The 22992-nt window shown below is 39.3% G+C and overlaps 2 protein-coding genes and 1 non-coding gene across 3 annotated transcripts; 1 reads left to right on the top strand and 2 right to left on the bottom strand.

Annotated features, from left to right (window-relative positions):
• Window positions 1-866: 866 nt before the first annotated feature.
• Window positions 867-971, top strand: LOC138880609 (small nucleolar RNA R71). The gene has a single exon (XR_011403338.1). It is a non-coding gene; the product is annotated as a small nucleolar RNA R71 (small nucleolar RNA).
• An 8376-nt stretch (window positions 972-9347) lies between these two features.
• Window positions 9348-10035, bottom strand: LOC138880135 (uncharacterized). Its single transcript, XM_070159798.1, has 2 exons — window positions 10002-10035; window positions 9348-9919 (listed from the first exon to the last, which is right to left on the bottom strand). Exons 1-2 carry the CDS (start codon window positions 10033-10035, stop codon window positions 9348-9350), a joined length of 606 nt encoding a protein of 201 aa, XP_070015899.1.
• A 2318-nt stretch (window positions 10036-12353) lies between these two features.
• LOC104226985 (uncharacterized) lies at window positions 12354-13159 on the bottom strand. The gene is made up of 2 exons (XM_009779111.1): window positions 12971-13159; window positions 12354-12785 (listed from the first exon to the last, which is right to left on the bottom strand). The coding sequence occupies exons 1-2, from the start codon at window positions 13157-13159 to the stop codon at window positions 12354-12356; spliced, it is 621 nt and encodes a 206-aa protein (XP_009777413.1).
• Between the last annotated feature and the right edge of the window lie 9833 nt (window positions 13160-22992).

Consider the following 22992-nt stretch of genomic DNA (forward strand, 5'->3'; position numbering starts at 1 on the left):
TCAATTGGCTTGGGAACTAATTCTCCTTCAGGAATAGCCTTATACTTCCTTTTCTTTGGAACTTCTTCTAATGCTCTTCCATTTCTCAAGGTAACCACATTGACTTGAGCTTTAGTATTAGGCTCAGTATCACTTGGAAGAGCTCTAACTGGTCTAATGTTTTGAGCACTAGCAAGCTATCCCAATTGGCGCTCCAAATTTCTATTTGTTGCGGTTTGGTCTTGCTGCTCAACCATAAATTTCTGAGCGAGGGCTTGCTATTCAGCCATCACTTTTTTCAACATGTCTTCAAGGTGACTTGTTGGACTCGCTTTTTGTTCAACCTGAGGTGGTCTATATTGTTGTTGAGGTGCTTGAGGCCTGTATTGATTCTGAGTACCTTGGTTTCTACCCCAAGAGAAGTTTGGGTGGTTCCTCCAGTTGGGATTGTAAGTGTTCCCATATTGGTTTGTTTGGCCCCTATTTGTATTGCCCACAAAACAGGCAGACTCTGGACTAGCGGGGCATAAGTCGCTCGTGTGACCCTCTCCACATATTTCACAAAACACTTGAACCTATTGTACTGATTGTGCTTGTTGCTTGTTGATAATCAAGGTCATCTGATTGACTTGGTTGGTTAGTGTAGAAATCTGCACTGATAATGCTGAGACGACATCTAACTCAAGAACTCCTACAGACTTTTGTACTATGTGTCTGCCCTTCTCTCCTTTCCAATCCGGGTTGCTTTTGGAGAATTTTTTCAATAATACATATATCTCGTCAAAGCTTTTCTCCAACACTTGACCTCCAGTTGCAGCATCTACCACAATCTTTGTTTCGGGATGTAGACCTTCTATGAAAGTGTGAGCTAATACTTCTTTTGTCTGATTGTGATGAGGACAGTCTCCGATTAGCCCCTTGAACCTCTCCTAAGCTGAATATAAAGACTTTCTCGCTTTCTGTTTGAAGGCAACTATCTCATTTCTGATCTTTGTAGTTTTTCCTGAAGGGAAGAACATTGCCAGAAAGTTTCTTGCCAAATCATTCCATGAGGTAATAGAATTAGCTGGTTCTGCCTTCATCCATCGCTTTGCTTCGCCCAACAGTAAGAATGGAAAAAGTATGAGCCTCACATAGTCTGGAGTGACTCCGTTAGTGATATAAGTGTCACTAATCTCCAAGAAGTTCAGGATATGCTGTTGTGGATCCGCGTGTGGAAGACCCATAAACTACCCATTCGTATGAAATAGCTGGATCATGCTTTGTTTCAGCTCAAAGTGCCCAATGATCCTGGGCTTCACAATACTGGAGGTGACATTAGCAATGCTGGGCATTGCCACCTCCTGAACAGCCATGTGTTGCTCCTCTACCATGTTCCCAGGAAATTGAACAAGTGCCTGAATATTATTCGTGTCCTTGCTTCCCTCAACCTCTTGTGAAATGTTCTCTCAGGTTCAGGGTCAAAGCCTTGAAGTCGGTCCTGTCTTCTGACCCTTCGCATTTAATCAAAGTTCGTGAGATCCGAGCAACAATCAAGTAACGTTGGACTCGACGAAACAAACAATTAAAGCAAAAACTAGAAAGTAGTTAATATTCAAGTCCTCGGCAACGGCGCCAAAAACTTGTTGCTCCCAAACGCACACGCAAGTATACGTGGTCGACAAGTAATATAGGATTGTAAGTCCAGATATCGTACCCACAAGGACTTGTGATTAACTATCAACTAAATTAAACCAAATAATTAATCTATTCAAGTGAATCCTAACGTATGAATATTTAACTAAAATTAATCTAAAGTAAAGAATTAAGAGATTAAAGAAAACAACAACAAACTTAAAGCCGAATTCAATGTGAGTGAATATTCTAGAGATATGGGCTAGATAACAATCCCGTTGAGTTTTCACTTAATCATCTAATTAATTTATCTGATTTATTGGTTGACAGGGTTAATATTGCTTGTAGCCTTCTCTCGAAGTACAACTCGCCTATTCAAGCTAATCTAACGCCTATATTCCTATGAAATTAGAATTAACAAGAACGCATTAATAATTCCTATATAGTAACCAAGCAAGGCGATTAGGTATATTCCTATCGTAACCGCAAATCCGCCCCCCTCAGAGTTAAGATCTTGCTCTACTCAATCTTATATGCAATCTAGAATTCCCTCTCCCGAGTTCAATCCTAGATTCGTAGATAGTATTCAATTGGTGATCAAGCAATCAAATAATTAAGCATAAGATTGAATAAGTAAACCAATATGATAAAATTACAAGAACAATTCAAGCTTCAGACTACAACGTTCATGTAACACTCCAAAACTCTAGAACAAATAAACTATGAAACTAAAAGAAAAGAAGAGAAGAAAAACTAGTTAGAAGCCTCCTCCAAGCGTGGTGTGTGTTCCCCCACGTGAACTCTCCTTCAAAGTATGTTAGATCTCTCCAAAGTAGCTTCCCCCTTTAAAAATATGTTTAATCTTGCTTTTATACATGTTAGGTAGGTCAAGGGCCGAAATAACCTTGTCCCGGGCGAAATTAGAGAAAATTCACGTCACTAGCGCCCTGGCTAGCGCCAGGCGCTCCAATATTTTTGATTATATTTCTGGCGCCATAGTAGGGCTGGGCGCCACCTATGTTGCTGAAATATGCCCCTTCCCTATTTTCGTCCGTTTTGGCTCTAGTTTCGCACATTCCACCCCCGATTGCTCCCCGATCATTCCTACATATAAAACACATCAAATTAACATAAATCAACACGTTTCACATCCTAAATCCACGAAACAAAAGTAAGATATGAGGCAATATACATGCGAATATATATGTACTTTAAGCAAAATATTAACACCCCACACTTAGACTCTTGCTCGTCCTCAAGCAATGGGACTATCAAATAAGCCCCCAACTACGTACAAGTCTCAATTATAGAGGAGCACTTTCACTTTTAACCACACACTATACCCTTGATTATGATCAGTGCCGACACATAATCATAAATATACAAAATTTCACATTCTTCCCGTTTAAGCATGCCTAAGTATAACCTTTCAATTCAATCAATTCCAACAACCTATTTGTCACCACCCAATCTCAAAAGCCGACTTGTAACCACTAAGCACCCTCAATTCATGTACTCACCCAACAAGAAAGTTTACAACATTACCAATCATTCATGAGATCATGTGCCCTTACCAACAAATAAAAGAGTGAATATAGATTAGTCCACACATTCAAATATGCTTTTGAATATAGATTACGGGCATCACACAATTGAACAAAATTCGCTCACTCTCACAAAGAAAAATTCATATGCATCCCGTGGTCATACCATAAGCTTGCCCGTAGTGTATCTTTTCTACTAATTTAAGTTAGCCAAATCTAGAATCAGTTAGGACTTTAAGGTTGTAATTTAGGCTAAAGGACGGGTATGATACATTTAGAAATAGTGACTAACCCTCCTAAGCACTTTAATACACTACATTCACAATTCAAGTACATATTCTTCTTAACCAATTCACATGACACAAACAATATACAACATAACACTCTTTTCAATTAAGCACTTCTATATTTCCACTAGCACAAATCAATAAGAATTGGAGGTGTATGTTTTTCTACATACTTTAACTATCATTTTTTTCTTTTTTTTTCTTTTTTTTCTTCACACACTCCATACATTAAAGTTTATCGGCTAGTGACTTTTGATTTCAACTTTAGTGCACCAATGGTCCCTTTCATGGTTCCACTCAAAAGCTACTCCCCAATCACTAACCTTAATTCTTTTAGCGACTAAGTGCCTTAGGAGGAAAAGATTCAATCAATCTGAAATTAAGAATAAAATAGGGGTATGGCTTATAATGTGGTTGCCAAGGAAAAGGTTTATAGGCTCAAAGGGGCTATCAACGGAATTTTTTTATTTTTATGTGACAAGCACATCCATGACCAAGCAAGAAAAAGCCTACATCATCTCCTAGATTAGCATAACTTACAATTTCGCTTCAATTAATACACGGGGCAAGTTCTACACTACACAAGATAGCACAGAAAACCATAATTCCTCACACACACGTTGCACATGACTCAATCACAATGGTTTTGTTCAATTCTCAAGTTAATCAAGCACGCATAATTTAGAAAATTAACCAATATTGCACTATGTGTCATACAAGTCAAACAACTGAAAAAAGGTGTCACAAAATAGGCTATTTACTGTACTTAGGCTTCACAATTCAAACCAAATACATAGGAAAATAGAATGTATGTCATAGCCAAATATGCCAGCATCAACCATGTCAATGAGTATCTCAGAGCAACTTAGTTTCTTCCTAAACTACTCCTAAAAAAAAAATAAAAAATAAAGTACCCGGTTCGAGCTACACCCTTGAAAAAGAACTGGCGCTCAAAGAAAAATCATGGGATATTATCTAACTATCCTAGAAAAAAAAATCTTTTTTGGTGTTTTTAATCGGCTTTATCCCTCAAGAAATTTCTCCAAAAGATCCATCGTCGGGAAAAGTCCGAACTTTTCTAAATTTGATCACGCCCAACTATGCCTTATAAAAGACAAAGCGGTCGTTGCAAATATAATCCGATTTACAAGTTCGGAATCGAATCCTCAGGGAACTAACCTATCTATCACAACTCTTACCGATGCTAGGACAAGCTCAAATAATTTCCGGATGCAAGATTTTTATCAATAAATATTGAGATTTTTTTAACTAAAGTAAAATGATATTGAAACAAACAATATTCTAAATTAAAGATAATTCAATAGTAAAAAGGTCTAGGGTATTGATTTCTCCAATTGCTAGTTTAATTCTTAACTCCTTTTCTATAATCTCGCCGTAATACTCTGTGAGGATTATGAGCTATGGGTTACCGCAATTATCTCTCGATCAACTACGATAATTTACTAGAGCATTCTCTCGAACTACTCTAGATGATAATTTACGCAGCTCTAAATTATCCTACCAAAGTTTCGTTATCTCTAACCCCACTTTTAAATTCAAGTAATGAATCTTTTCAATTACCCAAAAGTGGTATTGTTCAACAACAGTCTAACCTAGTATTCTTTCTCAAGCAACACAAGGCGATTAGACACGATTAATCAAGGGCCCATTCAATTAATCACCATACAAAACATAGTTGAACAATCATATAATAAACCCTGCTCGATTATAACAAAACTGAGTCAAAACTTCATCTAACAATTGGTTCCATAAACCCTAGATTAAATGTTTAGCTACCCATGGTAAAACAAGATAAAACCATAAAATCATTCATAATTCACAAAATAATGATAACAAGAAGAATAATGAAAAACTCTAATGTTGTCTTGATTTTATCACACTTGTTCTTTCCTCCAATTGAGTCTAAAAACAACTTAACCTTAACTTGGGCGAGTTTGTTGAGTTTATATAGGGTTAGGATAAATTTCCCACGATTTACACTTTAGCCCTTAAACTTCTTGTCTTTCTCCAGATCGACCGCGGTCGCGGCACGGCCGCGGTCATTTCAAACCTTTCTGTTTTTCGCCTTCTTTCACCGCATTCCAGCCGCGGTCCCACCAAGGTCGCGGTGGACTGTTGCTTAGTGTTTCTTCACCTTTTCTTGCTCATTTTCATCCGGGCTCTTCTCGATTGACCTTGTATCTACATATTTGACCCCAAAACACTCTATATCCTCCTCCTAACTCGGAGTAGTTCCTCCAAAGCATAAAAACCTCAATTAGAGCATTTTGTTATCATTTAGCACCTAAACATCAATAAAGTATGATTAACTTAGAGCATAAATAGCAACTACATCGTATAATATAGGCAACTATCAACACCCCGCACTTAAACTGTTGCTAGTCCTCTAGCAACAAAACCACACTCTATAGGCCTAATCATTACTGGGTCACTTCCCTACTCCTTACACCAAGAATAATTCACATAGATAAACTACTTTAGCGTAACCTCCTAACCTCAAGAGTGGACTCTCTCTCTAGCCACGTAATGTCCCTAACCCGATTTTATACTCTCAGTCAGAGGTCCAGACTTACCTTTCCTTCATGAATCATATGCCTACTCACCACAAAAGAGACTTATGTTATGTCATTATAATTCTGAGGAATTCAAATACATAAGAGTTCACTCACCCTTAGAAATAAATTCTTATGCCACAAACAACGCACCATAGGCTTGCCCGTAGTATAATACTCGACTAATCGAGCCCATTTGGTCTAGAATCAAGTAGGACTTTATTTGGTTGTAATGCTGGCTGTGGGACAGATAGGATACATATGGGTATAGTGACTACACCTCCATAAACACTTCAATACATTTTTCACTTTTAAGCTCATACCTTTGTCAAACCTTCATTTCACCTTTACATCATTGAGTTACATCCCCTAATTCTTTAAGCACATTTACATCAAGAGTCACCACTTAGCAAGGAATTTTTTTTTCAATTCAAGTGACTTTTATTTTCTTAACACAGTGCACCTTTCTCCTTATTTCATTAGCTCCACTCAAAAGCCCAACCAACCCCCCCAGACTTTAACTTTTCCATATTTCATTACAATTCAAGTGCTTCTAAGAGGTGACAGGGTTCAAAAAGATAGACAATTCACATCTTGGGTAAGGCTTGTAATGTGATTGCCAAAGAAACAAAATTACAGGCTCAAAGGGGTTAACTAGGATATACACAATCAGGTAGGTGAAAACATATATAGATAGGTTCAACAAGGAAACACCTCTATCACTTTACAGACCAATTAAGACTACCATTTCGCTTCATACACACACATGGCAAGTTATAGGCATTGAGTGTTAGCGTAGAATACACAAAGCCTCACTCACACATGGCACATGACTCAATTCAGTTAGGATCATCAGACACTCTACTCAAGGTGCTTAAGCCAACTCAAGGACACACAATTTAAGGCTTTGTTGCTAGAGTCAGCTAATGAGCCTAAGTGTCACACTAAAACAATCTCTATTCAAGGTATCATGGAGTTAAAGGATCCTATTTCTATTCTTCGCCCAAAAATTCCTACAATAAAAAAAAGAAAAAAAAGAAAATAAAAAAAACACAACTAACTGCACCCGGTTCAAATGGAAACTCTTGGAAAAGAACCGTGGTTTAAAGAAAAACCAAGGGGGAGTTGATACACTACGTACTAGAATTTTTTTTTCTTTATTCGACTTAAGTCCCTCAAGAGACCCGTCGAGAGGTGTCCGTCTTTGGGCCAAGTCGAAGTTAATTAACATCAACCAAAAACACCAAACAACAAAAACACCAAACAAATTTATACAATTGTACAATAATAACCATCCCCCACCCCATACTTCAAGATTTGGCATGTCCCCATGTCAAAGAATTTAAAGTAGAGTAAGGTAAGGGGACTTCCTTGGTGCTCAGTCCTGATCGGAGACAGTGCCAGGATCGTGGTGACACGCTCGTCCTAGCGCCCGGAGCCAGCCCATGATCTTTTTCTCTGACCTAGCATTTTGAGTAGCCAAAGTGTCAACTCTAGCGCTCAGGTCATTGACCGAAGTGCATAGGCCAGCCATATCCTGTTCCAAGGTAGTCATTTGGGTACTCTGGCGAGCCTGTGATGGGCCCGCCTTATCAGCACACTACCCTGGCAGGTCGGCAGCATGCATAGCTCCCTCATCATCATCATCGGCATCATCATCATCATCATCCGCCACAACCTGCTCTTTCCTAACTGTGATTTTGCTAGCCTTGAATGGGGGTTTTAATGGAAACTTCCCATCTACTATGGGATTTTCAGGAACTTGTGAAGCACGACACAACTCGGTGACTAGGGAAAGGAAGTAGAACCCTTTGAGTATTTCTGGGGAGCGAATGAACATTTCATCCTGAAGGAGCTGGGCCACGTCAAAATCGTGGTGGTTGACGAAATAGAAAATCGTTGCTGCTCTTGGCCCATTAACATCTGTAGTGTTGCTGGATGGTAGCAAACGACTATTGATGATTGTTAGCGAACACTTAGCTTCCCAAGTGAGAGATTGAGAGTTTAGGGTAATTCTCAGCTTTTTCCATATTGGATCCCGGCCAGCCACACAGATTGTTTGACAAATTGGTTGCCACCAGACAAGTTTGCGCTGATAAGCTTGGTAATAATTTGTCTCTCCAGTGAAGACCGACAACCTGTACACTTGGCGGATAGCCTCAAGAGATGCATCCACCGGGGTATTTCTTACCGTGACAACCCTATTAACATGCTCTGGGCAATTCGCATAAAATTCCCTTACTATCAGTACATTGCCCTCTTCCGGTTCATTAAAGAAGATGTCCAGCTGACGCCTCCTTAATTCTTCAAAGATACTTGGACATTCAACTTGCAAGGCATGCCTGTCAATGTGTACTTCAGGTAGCATCTTCTTGGATGCCTTTGCATTAAACCTATCTTGAGCCGTTTTGGAGACAAACCGAGTGCGGTCAAACTGGTCCGCACTAGCCTGAGCTCGAGCTCGGGATGAACCTCATGGTCTACTAGAGGAGGAACCCCTGGCACGTCTTTTCCTTAACTGATGCATTGTACCTGACAAAATAAAGGCTGCTATTAGTGATGGTTTGAGTTGTGTGAACCCTGGGTGGTTACTCAGACTTCACCACCACCATGGTCACATTAGCCATTATAGCTCCATTGGGGCAATTTCACAAGCATATGGTGTGCATGGACTATAATTTAACACACCTATCCCATGGAGGCATAAAATCTCTCCCCAAATCAACCATTATCACTTCATAACTCCACTCTACCACAATTAACTTCACACAACAATACCATTCCCTTCTCTACAACATTTTACACATTACCCACTAAAAAAAAGAAAAGAAAACCAAAAATTTAACCATAGATACTACAACAATTCAAGCATTAAAATTGCAAAATAGAAGGGTATAAGAAGAGAGATGGAAAGAATGACATACCTGGTTCTTGTAGAAGTGGAGAGTAAGGGAAGTTGGGGAGTAGGGAAATGTGTGTGTGTGGGAGAGAAGTGGGTTTGTGAGAGATGGGAAGAAGAAGAAGAAAAGGGCGTTGGGTTAGGGTTTAGAGTGAGTGTGAGGAGTGGGGAGGGGGGATACTTTAGACTAGAAAAATAAGAAAGAGAAAAAATAAAGTACCAAATTAATTGGACTTACCTGGGCAGCAGAATACTCGCGATTCACCGCGGTCGCGGTGGCCCAGAAATATAATACGTCGAATTTGCCGTCCGATTTTTTAAATGAGAGGGTTAGTTTCATACACATGAAATACACATCAAAACAAAAGAAAAGAAATAAACAAAAGAAAACATGGGTTGCCTCCCACACATTGCCTGATTTAACGTCGCAACACGACGTAGGCTCATATCATCACTCCTCATTTGTGTATTGGGACTCCTCCAACGTTATCACCATGCTGTCCCTTTTTCCTTCACTCATTCCAAGGTAATGTTTCAACCTCTTCCCATTCACTGTGAATTTGTTCGTCCCATCTTCAGATTCAATCTCCACAACTCCACTTGGGAACATTTGCACCACTCTGAATGGTCTTGACCATTGGGACTTCAACTTGCCCGGGAATAGTCTCAATCTTGAGTTATATAGCAACACTAATTCTTCGGGTTCAAAGTTCCGATTCAATATGTACTTGTCATGCATCAGTTTCATCCTGTCTTTATATAGTTTAGCACTTTCGAATGCCTGGAATCGAAATTCCTCAAGCTCATGCAACCCATTAACTCTGTTGGTGCCCGCTGTCTCCATGTTTATGTTCAGCTGCCGCAATGCCCACAATGTTTTGTGTTCGAGCTCAACCGGAAGGTGGCATGCCTTTCCAAATACCAACTTGTATGGTGACATACCAATTGGAGTTTTGAAGGCTGTGCGGTATGCCCACAATGTATCATCCAGCTTCCTTGCCCAATCAGTTCTTGTTGCATTCACTGTTTTTGAGAGGACACTTTTGATTTCCCTATTAGACACTTCCACCTGCCCGCTTGTTTATGGGTGGTATGGTGAGGCTACCTTGTGGAGAACTCCATACTCCTCCAACAGGCATGCAAACGCTCTATTGCAAAAATGAGAGCCACCATCACTGATTATGGCTCGGGGGGGTGCCAAAATGTGTGAAAATGTTTTTCTTTAGGAAGCTGGTCACCCCTTTTGCATCATTTTGGGAGAGCAAATGCTTCGACCCACTTGGAGACATAGTCAACGGCAACCTGTATATACTTGTTACTGTATGAGTTGACAAAAGACCCCATGAAGTTGATACCCCACATGTCAAACACTTCCACCTCTTGGATTGTGATCATTGGCATCTCATGGCGACGGGATATGTTGCCCGTCCTTTGACATTCATCACAGCGTTTGACCCAAGCATGGGCATCCTTGAACAATGTAGGCCAATACAGGCCTGATTCTAACACCTTTGCTGCTGTCTGAATTCCTCTAAAGTGTCCACCACATGGTGAAGCATGGCAAGCCTTCAAAACAGAGGGTTGATCTTTCTTAGGGATACACCACCAAATTATGTTATCAACACATATTTTGAACAATATAGGTTCATCCCAATAATACACCCAAAAATCACAGAATTTTTTTTCTTTTGAATTGAGGAGAGATCATGTGGTACAATACCACACGCTAAGTAATTAGCAATATCAGCATACCATGGTGCCTCCTCCATTGTCACATCAAGTAATTGCTCATCTGGGAATGTCTCAAGGATATCTTCAACCTTCATTCTCTTTTCTTCCTATTCCAACCTCGAGAGGCGGTCTGCTACTTGGTTGTCTGTCCCCTTTCGGTCACAAATTTCCACGTCAAATTCTTGTATCAACAGAACCCAGCGAATCAAGCGGGGCTTTGACTCCTTTTTTGCTATCAAGTACCTAATGGCTGCATGGTCAGTATAAACAATAACTTTTGATCCAATCAGGTATGACCTGGATTTGTCGAAGGCAAACACTACAATGAGCATTTCCTTTTTCGTGACCGTGTAGTTCAGCTGTGCACCACTAAGAGTCCTGCTTGCATAGTAAATTGGGTGCATAATTTTCTCCTTACGCAACCCCAAAACTGCTCCTATAGCATAATCAGTGGCGTCGCACATAAGCTCGAATGGTTATTCCCAGTTGGGTGCAACAATGATGGGTGCAGTCACCAATCTCTTCTTCAGCTCCTCAAATGCTAACCTGCAATCATCAGAAAACATAAAGTGCTGGTCTTTTTCAAGCAGCTTACATAAGAGGTTAGCAATTTTTGAAAAATCCTTGATGAACCGCCAGTAGAATCCGGCGTGCCCTAGGAAACTTCTCACTTCTTTCACTGAAGTAGGTGCTGGGAGCTTCTCAATCACATCAACTTTTGCATGGTCTACTTCAATCCCCTTTTGGACACTCTATCCCCAATACTATACCTTCTTGCACCATGAAACGACACTTTTCCCAGTTCAGCACCAAATTTGTCTCCATACATCGTTTCAGCCCTCTTTTAAGGTTGTGAAGACAATCTTCGAATGAATCCCCTAACACAGAGAAATCATCCATAAACACCTCCATAATGTCTTCAACCATGTCGGTAAAAATGGCTAACATACACTACTGGAATGTGGTCGGTGCATTGCAAAGTCCAAAGGGCATCCTCCGAAAGGCAAAGATGCCATACAGACATGTGAAGGATGTTTTCTCTCTATCTTCCGGGGCTATTGAGATCTGATTGTACCTCGAGTATCCATCCAAGAAACAAAAATGGGATCGCCCAGCTAACCTGTCCAACATCTGGTCAATGAAAGGTAAGGGTAAATGGCCCTTTCGGGTGGTTGCGTTTAATTTCCTGTAATCTATACAAATCCGCTGTACGAGTTTAGATCAACTCATTCTTCTCATTTTGTACAACTATCATTCTACCCTTTTTTGGTACATACTAGACGGGGCTTACCCAATTGCTGTCAGAGATGGGAAAGATGATGCCCGCTTCCAGCCACTTGATTACCTCCTTTTTCACTACCTTTTTCATATTGGGGTTCAACCTTCGTTGATATTCCTTGGAAGGTTGTGCCCTTCTTCCAAACGAATCTTGTGCATGCAGAAGGCTGAGCTGATACCCTTTTTGTCTGCCATGGTCCAACCAATTACAGTTTTGTATTCCTGTAACACCTGCAGTAATTGTTCTACCTGCACAACTAGCAAACCAGATGATATAATAACATGCAAAGTAGAATTGAGACCCAATAAAGTATACCTGAGGTGGGCTGGAAGTGGTTTCAGCTCCAACTGTGGTGGTTCCTCTATTGATGGTTTTGCAGGTGCTGTTGCTCTCTTTTCTATTTCAAGGGGGTCGAACCGAGGTTCCATCTTCCAGAATCCTTGTCCTTCAAGTGCCATGACCCATTCTTCCAACCCTTCGCCATCTATCTCCTCTAAATTTGTCAAACAAGCTCCCAATTGGATCTTTGGCATTCAAGGTCTCATCATCTTCATGCAGGATCACATCTACAGCTTCTACTAGTGAGCAATTTTCATATTCACTGGGTCTCCTCATGGATTGTTGAACGTTGAATATTACTTCTTCATCATTCAACCTCATTTTGAATTCCCCAGTTTCACAATCAATCAATGCTCTCCCAGTGGCTAAGAATGGCCTCCCTAGAATGATGGGTATCTCCTCATCTAGCTGGCAATCCAGAATAACAAAGTCTGCAGGGAATACAACCTTTCCCACTTGTACCAGCACATCATCAAGAATCCCTATCGGCCTTTTAACCATGCGATCAGCCATTTGCAACAACATCGAAGTCGGTCTAGTCTGCCAATGCCCAGTTTTGTATATATTGCCAAAGGCATCAAGTTTATGCTGGATCCTAAGTCACACAATGCTTTTGCAAAATCATAACTCCCAATAGTACATGGAATAGCTAAGCTACCTGGATCAGACATCTTTTGAGCCATAGATCTTATCACTATCGTGCTGCATGTCTATGTCAGAGTTACTGTGGACCGGTCCTGAAAGTCAAATTTCCGTGACATCAGGTCCTTCATCATTTTTGCATAGCCTGGAATTTCCCTTAAAGCATCCATCAAAGGGATATTCAATTGAATCTGATGAAGCATCTCCATAAATTTCCTGTACTGATCTTCTTTCTTTTGTTTTGCCAGTCTTTGAGGGAATGGTGCAGGCATCACTCTTTGTCCACTACTTGCTGGCTGTTCTTTGTTGGAATTTTGTGGCACAAGAGGTACCACCTATTCTGCAACTTGTTCACTTTCTTTAGCCTTACCCTTATCAACCCGAACTTGTTTAACCACCACTTTAGTGAGTTCTGCTAATTCATTGATCTCTAATGGAACTGAAATGGTTAGTGTAATCTCTCTTCTAGGGTTAATGTTCGTATCGGTTGGCAATATTCCCTGGGGGCGGTTATTTAAGGCCATGGACAGCTGCCATAGTTGAGTTTCAATCCCCTTAATTGCTGAGTCATGCGCTGCCAACTTTTCCCGCATCTTACCATTTGTTCCAATGAGTTGTTGCAACATACCCCTGATTTCTACCATGTTGCCATCCTGTTGCTGATGAGGTGGCTGATATGCCAACTGTTGTTGGTGCTGTTGTTCATAGCCCTGTTGTCTCTAATATGGCGCCATTTGGCCTTGGGGATGCATACCTCCACATTGTGGCATGTTTGGTCTATACTGCTAGTTGGGTGCTGGTCTCCATTGTTGTCCTCCTTTCCTCTGACCCCCAAAATTGTTGACATAATTCATATCCTCTCTTAACCCTTGGTTGTCACCTTCTCCACTCCATGAACACACATAAGACTGATTAATGCAAGGTGTCACGGTCCTCTATTTGTTGTGTCAATGATATACACTTGCTTTGTACCTATCTCATCAATCTTCTTTGTCAGTATACTCATCTGAATCCTGAGTGTGGCTATGTTCTATGCATGTGAATTATTTGGTTTAAGAGGAAATGAATGCACTATTGGTGTCAGGGTTGTGCCTCTCGTCATCCATCCCAAATTCTGGGACATCTTGTCAAGAAGGATTTTACACTCTGTGAATGTCTTACTCAGAAATGCACCCCCAGCTGAAGCATCTACATTAGCTTTTAAATTGTCTGCTAACCCCATGTAGAATCTCTGGCAGAGCATCTGGTCTGGAATACCATGGTGGGTACACTTCACTAGCATCCCTTTAAATCTTTCCCAAGTTTCCTGCAAGGTCTCAGTGGGCTGCTGCTTATACTGCAATATCTTATCAATCTGTCTTGTAGTCTTGTTGGACGGGTGAAACTTGTTCAGGAACTGCTTGACTAATTCCTCCCAAATGGCAATGGAATTTATTGGGAGCAAATTCAGCCAAGTTTGAGCTTTCCCAGTCACAGAGAACGGGAACAGTAACAGCTTGATGGCTTCAGGGGTCACATTTGGCTGCCTTTGGGTCACACAAATCGACAGAAAATTTTTCAGGTGTTGTTGAGGGTCTTCAATGTGTGACCCGGAGACCAATCCCTTATTCTGCAGAAGGTACAACATGTTGGTGGTGATCTGGAATGTCTCCGCTTGTATTTGGGGCACAACAATGGCGGTGGCTAGGTTGTCAACTATTGGCTGTGCCCAATCATAAAGTGCAGCTTTTGGCACAAGAGGTGCCACCACTCTGATGTTTGGGTCATCTTGATCATTCCTGATGTTCCTGTTGATGTTATCTACATCACCCATTTCAATTTCAAGTTGGTATGTTTGTTGTGATTGTTTGTTCTTATTGTTGGCAGAGTTTAACGCCCTGAATGTTTTCTCGGGGTCTGAGAGTCCTTCAAGCAGTTCACCAGTCCTCAAAGAATCTCTAGGCATACACCTGAATCACACAAGAGTTCAAACGTAAGAATTTCAATAAAATATTATTTAACACCGTAGAAAATTGATCTAAACTAATAATTCTAGCACTACTTCTAAGTTGTAATAAATAACACCGTTAGTTTCCCGACAACGAAGCCAAAATTTGATCACTCATAACTATGCCTTATAAAAGACAAAGTGGTTGTTGCAAATATAATCCGATTTACAAGTCTGGAGTCGAATCCTCAGGGAACTAACCTATCTATCACAACTCTTAGCGATGCTAGGACAAGCTCAAACAATTTCCGGATGCAAGATTTTTATCAATAAATATTGGGATTTGTTTAACTAAAGTAAAATGACATTGAAACAAACAATATTCTAAGTTAAAGATAATTCAATGGTAAAAAGGTCTAGGGTATTGATTTCCCCAATTGCTAGTTTAATTCTTTACTCCTTTGCTATAATCCTGCCGTAATACTCTATGAGGATTATGAGCTATGGGTTATCGCAATTACCTCTCGATCAACTATGATAATTTACTAGAGCATTCTCTCGAACTACTCTAGCTGATAATTTATGCAGCTCTGAATTATCCTACCAAAGTTTCGTTATCTCTAACCCCACTTTTAAATTCAAGTAATGAATTTTTTAATTACCCAAAAGTAGTGTTGTTCAACAACAATCTAACCTAGTATTCTTTCTCAAGCAACACAAGGCAATTAGACACGATTAATCAAGAGACCATTCAATTAATCACCATACAAAACATAGTTGAGCAATCATATAATAAACCCGGATCGATTATAACAAAACTGAGTCAAAACTTCATCTAGCAATTGGTTTCATCAACCCTAGATTAAATATTTAGCTACTCATGGTAAAACAAGATAAAACCATAAAATCATTCATAATTCACAAAATAATAATAACAAGAAGAAGAATGAAAAATTCTAATGGTATCTTGATCTTCTCACACTTGTTCTTGCTTCCAATTGAGTCTAAAAACAACTTAACCTTAACTTGGGCGAGTTTGTTGAGTTTATATCAGGTTAGGATAAGTTTCCCACGATTTACACTTTAGCCCTTAAACTTCTTGGCTTTCTCTAGATCGACCGCGGTCGCGGCACGATCGCGGTCATTTCAAAGCTTTCTGTTTTTTTCCTTCTTTCACCGCATTCCAGCCGCGGTCCTACCGCGGTCGCGGTGGACTGCTGCCCAATTTTTCTTCACCTTTTCTTGCTCGTTTTCATCCGGGATCTTCTCGATTGGCCTTGTATCTATATATTTGACCCCAAAACACTCTATATCCTTCTCCTAACTCGGAGTAGTTCCTGCAAAGCATAAAAACCCTAATTAGAGCATTTTGTTATCATTTAGCACCTAAACATCAATAAAGTATTGTTAACTTAGAGCATAAATAACATCTACATCGTATAATATAGGCTACTATTAGCTGCGGCGTGCATCCCAATCCCATAATATACTCACAAAAACAGGCTCTCGGCTTCATTCAGTCACAAACATCTCAAGCCACTTGGGCTATCAATAAAAACAGGGGGCTCAGCCAAAAATATCATTTTATGCATCAAAATAGAGTAATAAAGACTGAGTTATGAAATCAGTAAACACAGAATGATTGAGTATAGATCTTAAATCAAAACAGTGAGGATATAATAAGAAAATGCCCCTAAGGGTCCAACAGCTTTGGCACGAGGCCCAAATATGACATTCAGTCCAATTTATAGAAATTCTTTCTAAACGCATAAGTATCATATAGTTTTCAGTCATATATACAACTTAATAGTTTCTACGAGACGAACCAAGTCACAATCCCCAACGGTGCACGCCCACACGCCCGTCACCTGGCATGTGCATCACCTCAAAGTAGTGAAATGATGTTCAATTCGGGGTTTCATACCCTCAGGACAAGATTTACAATCATTACTAACCTCAAATCGTCAAATCCCTACTCCGCGACGCCCTTTCCTCTGGAATCGGCCTCCGAACGTCCCAAGTCTGACCAAAAGCAATACAATGCAATCAATATAGGCTAATGAACCAATTCCATACGAAAAATTATCAATTTAGACCAAAATTCCGAAATTTACCCAAACCCGACCCCCGTGACCATGTCTCGGAATCTGACAAAAGTCACAAAACTAGAAACTCCTTTCACTCACGAGTCTATGCATACCAAAATCATCAAAATCTGACATCAAAAGGTCCCTCAAATCCTCAATTTAAACTCTCCAATTTCCAAGCCCTAACCCCTCAATTTCATCCTTAAACAACTGCAGATTACCATAATCACAAGTATTAAGCTTAAATAACTTACCTCAATGAGTATCCCCTTGATTCCCTCTTCAAAACCCCTCAAAAACCTCAAAATACGAAAGAAAAATGGTGAAGAATGGCCAAAGTTCGCAAAGGGTTCCTTATATACTTTCTGCCCAGGCATCTCGCACCTGCAGCCCTTTCCTGCATTTGCGGGACCGCTTCTGCGGTCAAAACAACCACATCTATGGTTTTCACTTAACCGCCCATAACCACTTCTGCGGTCCAATACACGCTCCTCCTTCCACACCTGCGGTCTTGCCTCAGCTTCCCAAATCTCGCATCTACGGTACCTCTCCGCATCTGCGTCCATCACACAGACTCCACAAGTGCGGTTATGACAACTGAAGGAAATCTTCATCATTTCCTCAAATCCCATCCTTGAATCGTCAACCATCTGAAATCAACTTGAGGCCCTCAGAACCTCTACCAAACATTCTAACAAGTCATATATCAACATTCAAACTTAGTCGAACTTTCAGAATACTCAAAAAAAAAACATCAAAACACCACATCACCCTCGGATTCAAGCCTAAGAACTTCTAAACTTCCGAATTCTGCAAACGATGCCGAAACATAGCAAATCACCTCTGAATGACCTGAAATTTTGCGCACACATCATAAATGACACTACGAACATATTCCAACTTCCGGAATTCCATTCCAACCATGATATCAAAATTTTCACTGCGGACCGAGAAACGCCAAATTTACAATTTCGCCAATTCAAGCCTAATTCTACCACAGACCTCCAAATTACATTCCGAATGTGCTCCCAAGTCCAAAATCACCTAACAGAGCTACCCGAACCATCAGAATTCACATCCGGGATCGTTTATACATAAGTCAACATCCAGTTGACTTTTCCAACTTAAACTTCTAAATAGGAGACTAAGTGTCTCATTTCACACCAAAACCACTCCGGACCCAAACCAACCAACACGATTCGATGAAATACCACTGAGGAGCACATAAAGAAGCAGAAATTGGGGGCGGGGGGGAGGGGAAACGGGACAATAAATTATGAAACTACCGGCCGGGTCGTTACAAAATTAATTATGGTTGGATTATTTTTTCCAATGTCAAACCAAACAATAGTCAATTTTTTTTTTTCCGATTTGACTCAAATTATCGGTTTGGTGGGATTTATCGATTTCTAATGAACACCCTCACTTCTCCCCAATCAACTACTTTCCTATTCTCCCTTTTCTAATGAAACTAGGCTCCTGCTATCCGGAATAGAAATTCAATCTTTGTGAGTATCCAGCAAGATTTGGTTCCAAACAATTTATTTACAATAATAATTAATATATTAAAGAACTTACAAGATATCACAATAAGAGGATAAATGTAAATAAAATATAACAATTGAGAAGCTTCATTTGTCATGCAATCTAAGCAACTAATATTCATGCGAACCTATCAGTTTTTTTATCCCTGTATATATAAATTATGTTCATTACAAGATTGATGTGCTACCAATAAGGGTTGTAAAAATTTATCGTAGAGTGGTAAGTACACATTTATCCTTAGTCAGAGGTCTTAGATTTGAACTTTGGATATGAAGTTATTTTTGGTCCCGAAGAGTTTTACCGCTAATATAAGACTTTGGTATGAATATGAGATAAGTTGTGTTTTGATGTATAGCGAACACCGGTTGGATAACAAAAAATAGTTTGGTATGCTAGTTTGGTATAATGTTTTTGGAAAACATTTAGAAACTACCATAGTTTAGTAGCTATTTACTAAACATAGCTAGTGTATTGATACTTATTACCATTCGCAGCAACAGTTATGTTGCTAGGCGCTTGTTTCAATTTTTCATATCACTTTTTGTTGCATCAAACACATACAGTCGAACTCAATTTAGCTATATCAATCTGCGGTCAGGTTGTATCAACGAATAAAGTTTTGATGAAAAAACTATATTAGTTGTATTCGTTCGCGCATAATAGTTATATCAATGAATACAGTTTTGATGGAAAGATATATCAATTGTATTTATTCGCTCATAATGGTTGTATCAATGAATGCAGTTTTAATGATAAATATTGTATCAATTGTATTCATTCACATACACTTTTCATACACTCGAATTTTATTCTGAAATTTATCCAAAACTACATCAAATTTGCATCAAATCGTCATAAATTTGAGATATAAGCTCCCCAAGATGTTCTCGAACTTTTAGAACCACATCCAATCCAAAAATTTCACATAGTGGTTGTATCAGTAAATACAATTTTGAAGGAAAAGTTGTATTAACTGTATTCCTTCACATACACTTTATGTACATCAAATCTGCAGCAAATCCTCCGAAATTTGAGATATAAGTTCCCCAAAATTTTCTTAAACTTTTGGAACCACATCCAGTTCGAAATTATCTTAATTTCTTAAATCCAAGTTAAACTTTGAACCTTCAAAACTTCATCAATGTGGAATTGGAGATTGAATTGATTCAAGAAAAAAACAAAATTGAAGGTTGAGGAGGAGGAAATAAGCTTGGATGAGTTGATGGAGGAGCGGTGTAAAAGATGGAAGGCTGAGGAGGAGAAGGCAAAGAAATTTAAGGCCGAGGAGAACACATTGAATTGTGTTTTACTATAAAATACAAAGATCTGCAATAAAATATAATTATTTTAAAGTGTGTATTTATTTATGGTAAATATGATGTATAAGTTAGTTACACCATATAAATTTTTCAACTTTTTTGTGCAAATAACACGGGCCGACTAGTTTTTAATTGGTAGTTAAAAAATAACATGTGTTTGTAAAATTATTGAAAAGTAGGCACTAGTTAATGTGAAGATAAAATTTGGACAAAAGTAGCCACTACTGACTAATTTTACAACTATGGTTAATTTTTATTTTACAGTTGTAGATCAGGCTATTTCTGATTTTTTCCTTTTTATTATAAATATAATAGAACTTATACAATGTAATTTTTATTTGATTATTAATAAACTTGTAACTTATAAATAAATAAAAATATGTAGAATAGAGTACTAAATAATTAAAGTCTTAAATAAAAAATTAAATTTAAAGTTTAAACATAAAAGAAAGTATGAGCTATTGATCACGCTTAACTCTAGTCCGAAAAAGGATAAGCGGTCGCTGCAAATATAAACCCGTCTAAAAGTCCGAAGCCGAATCACATAGAAAACTAAGGTTTAGCTACAACTGTTCACTATCATCAAGAAGACAAGCTTGAACAATTTTTAAGTTATAAATATTAAGATTCTTATGTCTAACTAATTAACTAACAAAGTAAAATAGAAAATTAACAACTAAAGATACTACGGGTTGGAGACAAGATTAAAGAGGTCTAGAGTTATGATTTTTCCCGATTGTCGTAATTCTTCCCGCTACGTCTCTTATAATTTCTCCTAATTATTCTCTACTGATCGTGAACACTTCAGGTGTCGTAATTCTTTCACGAGCAATTACAGCAATTTACTAGACATATTCTTCCGAACTACGCTAGCTGGCACAATCTCATCGCTCACTATGATCACGTGTGATGACCTTTATTTTAGAACTAAATTCTGTGTTCCGAGGCCTTAAAACCTCCTTTTTATCTCACCTTGGTTTGTGTGCGCAGTCCGGGTATGTATCCGAAAAGCCATTATATGAAAATCTGTGAATAATAATAAATTTTGCTTTTAAAATGAATTTAGGTTGACTTCGATCAATATTTTGGGTAAACGGACCCGGACCCATAATTTGTCAGTCCCGGATAGTCCGTAGGAAAATATGGGACTTGGGCGTATGCCCGAAATCGAATTCCGAGGTCCCAAGCCCGAGAAATGAATTTTTGAAGAAAATTATTTAACTAAAATTTTTAGAGTTTTTTGAAATTTGAATGTAATTGAATTTGATGGTATCGTGCCCGTATTTTAGTTTTGGAGCCCGGTACAGGTCTTATATATGATTTAAGTTGAGCTTGTAAAATTTGGTAAGAAACATACTTGAAATGACGTGATTCGGAACCTTAGTTGTAAAATTTAAAACTTTGAAAGTTCATGAGATTTTCTTTGACTTTGATGCTAAATTCATAGTTATGGGTGTTAATTTGGCGATTTGATCATACGAATAAGTCCATATGATATTTTTGGGTTAATATGCATGTTTGGTTAGGAGCCCTGAGGGCTCGGGTGAGTTTCAGATGGGTTTCGGGATGTGTTTACACTTAGAAAAGTTGCAAGTTTTGCTGTCTCAGGTGTACAGAGGTTTTGTTCTTCGCGTTCGTGTGGCTCCACTCGCGAACGCGTAAGGTAAACTTCCTCAGGTGCCAGTTTGTTCTTCACGAACGCGGAGCTTAGGACGTGAACGCGAAGCTGTGGGGGAGTTACCCTTCGTGAATGCGTTCAGGACCTCGCGAATGCGTAGGGTTAGTGGCCTGGGGGAGGGGTTTCAAATTTGTTCTATGCAAACGCGACCACCTGACCGCGAACACGAAGGCTTAGGGAGCTGAAGCTCCGCGAATGCGAGCCTTTGTATGAGAACGCGATGGTCATCTGGGCCTGACCCATCGCGAATGTGACAGGCCCATCGCGAACGCGATGAAGGCCTGCCCAGTCATTTTTAAAACAGTAACAAAATCGGGATTTAGTCCATAACTTCATATTTTCAAAACTAGAGAGTATTGAGGCAATTTTCAAAGAACAAGATCTTGCCCAAAGTATTGGTATATGATTCTAAACCTTTTTCTTTCGATTTTCCATTGCATTTCATCAAATTTCATAAAGAATTCTAGGGGTTTTACGGTAGAAATTAGGAATTTGGGTAGAGTTAGGGCTTTTTTATTAATTGAGATTTAGACCTCGTTTTGGGGTCAAATTTTGAAACTAATTTCATATTTCGCCTCGTGGGTAAATGGGTGATCGGATTTTGGTCTGAACCTGAGTTTCGACCAAGTGGGCCCGGGGTCGATTTTTGACTTTTTGGGAAAAATGATCGAATACTTATAATTAAGCAATGGGTATGAATTCTTTTGCATTTATTGATGTTGTTAAATTAATTTGGACTAGATACAAATAATTTAGAGGCGAATTCTAAAGGAAAAGCGGTGTTTGAGACTTGAGTTGACCGTGGAAGTTTGAGGTAAGTGTTTGGTCTAACCTTAGCTTGATGGATTAGGAGTCGTGTCTTATTTTCTATGTGTAAATTGTAGAGTATGATGTATAGGCATGGTGACGAGTATCTATACGTCGGTGTCAAGCATGCCCGTGAGTCTCATATTGTAATTGTTGAGACTCCGTTGTGATTTGTTCATGCCTAAAATGTTGATTATCATTGTTGGTTCCCTTGCCGGGATGTTATGGTTTATAATATTGTCTCCCTTGCTGGGATGTTATTGTTTACGATATTGTCTCCCTTGCCGGGATATTTTGTGTACTTTTATGCCCTTGCCGGGATTCTTTTGTGATTGATATTGATTTGTAAATGGGAGCGGGTGGCACACCGCCACGGTGACATATGAAATGGGAGCGAGTTAAACGCCTGCAACGAGATATATGAAATGGGTTGCATGCCTGCAACAAGATATATGAAATGGGAGTGGGTTGCACGCCTGCAACGAGATATATAAAATGGGATCAGGTTGCATGCCTACAACAAGATATATGAAATGGGATCGGATGGCACACCGCCACGAGAATAATTGAAATGGGATCGGGTTGCACGCCTGCAACAAGAAAGAAATGAAAGTGAATACTGTGCTTGTTTTTCTTATTCTGTTAGTAATTGAGTATTAGTTTCTTTACATTACTCTTTTATATTCTGTTGTAATCCGATACTCTCCGCAGCATGTTATTCCGCCTCCCATCTTTATTGTGA

This window comes from Nicotiana sylvestris, chromosome 10, assembly GCF_000393655.2.
Source record: "Nicotiana sylvestris chromosome 10, ASM39365v2, whole genome shotgun sequence".
NCBI lineage: Eukaryota > Viridiplantae > Streptophyta > Magnoliopsida > Solanales > Solanaceae > Nicotiana > Nicotiana sylvestris.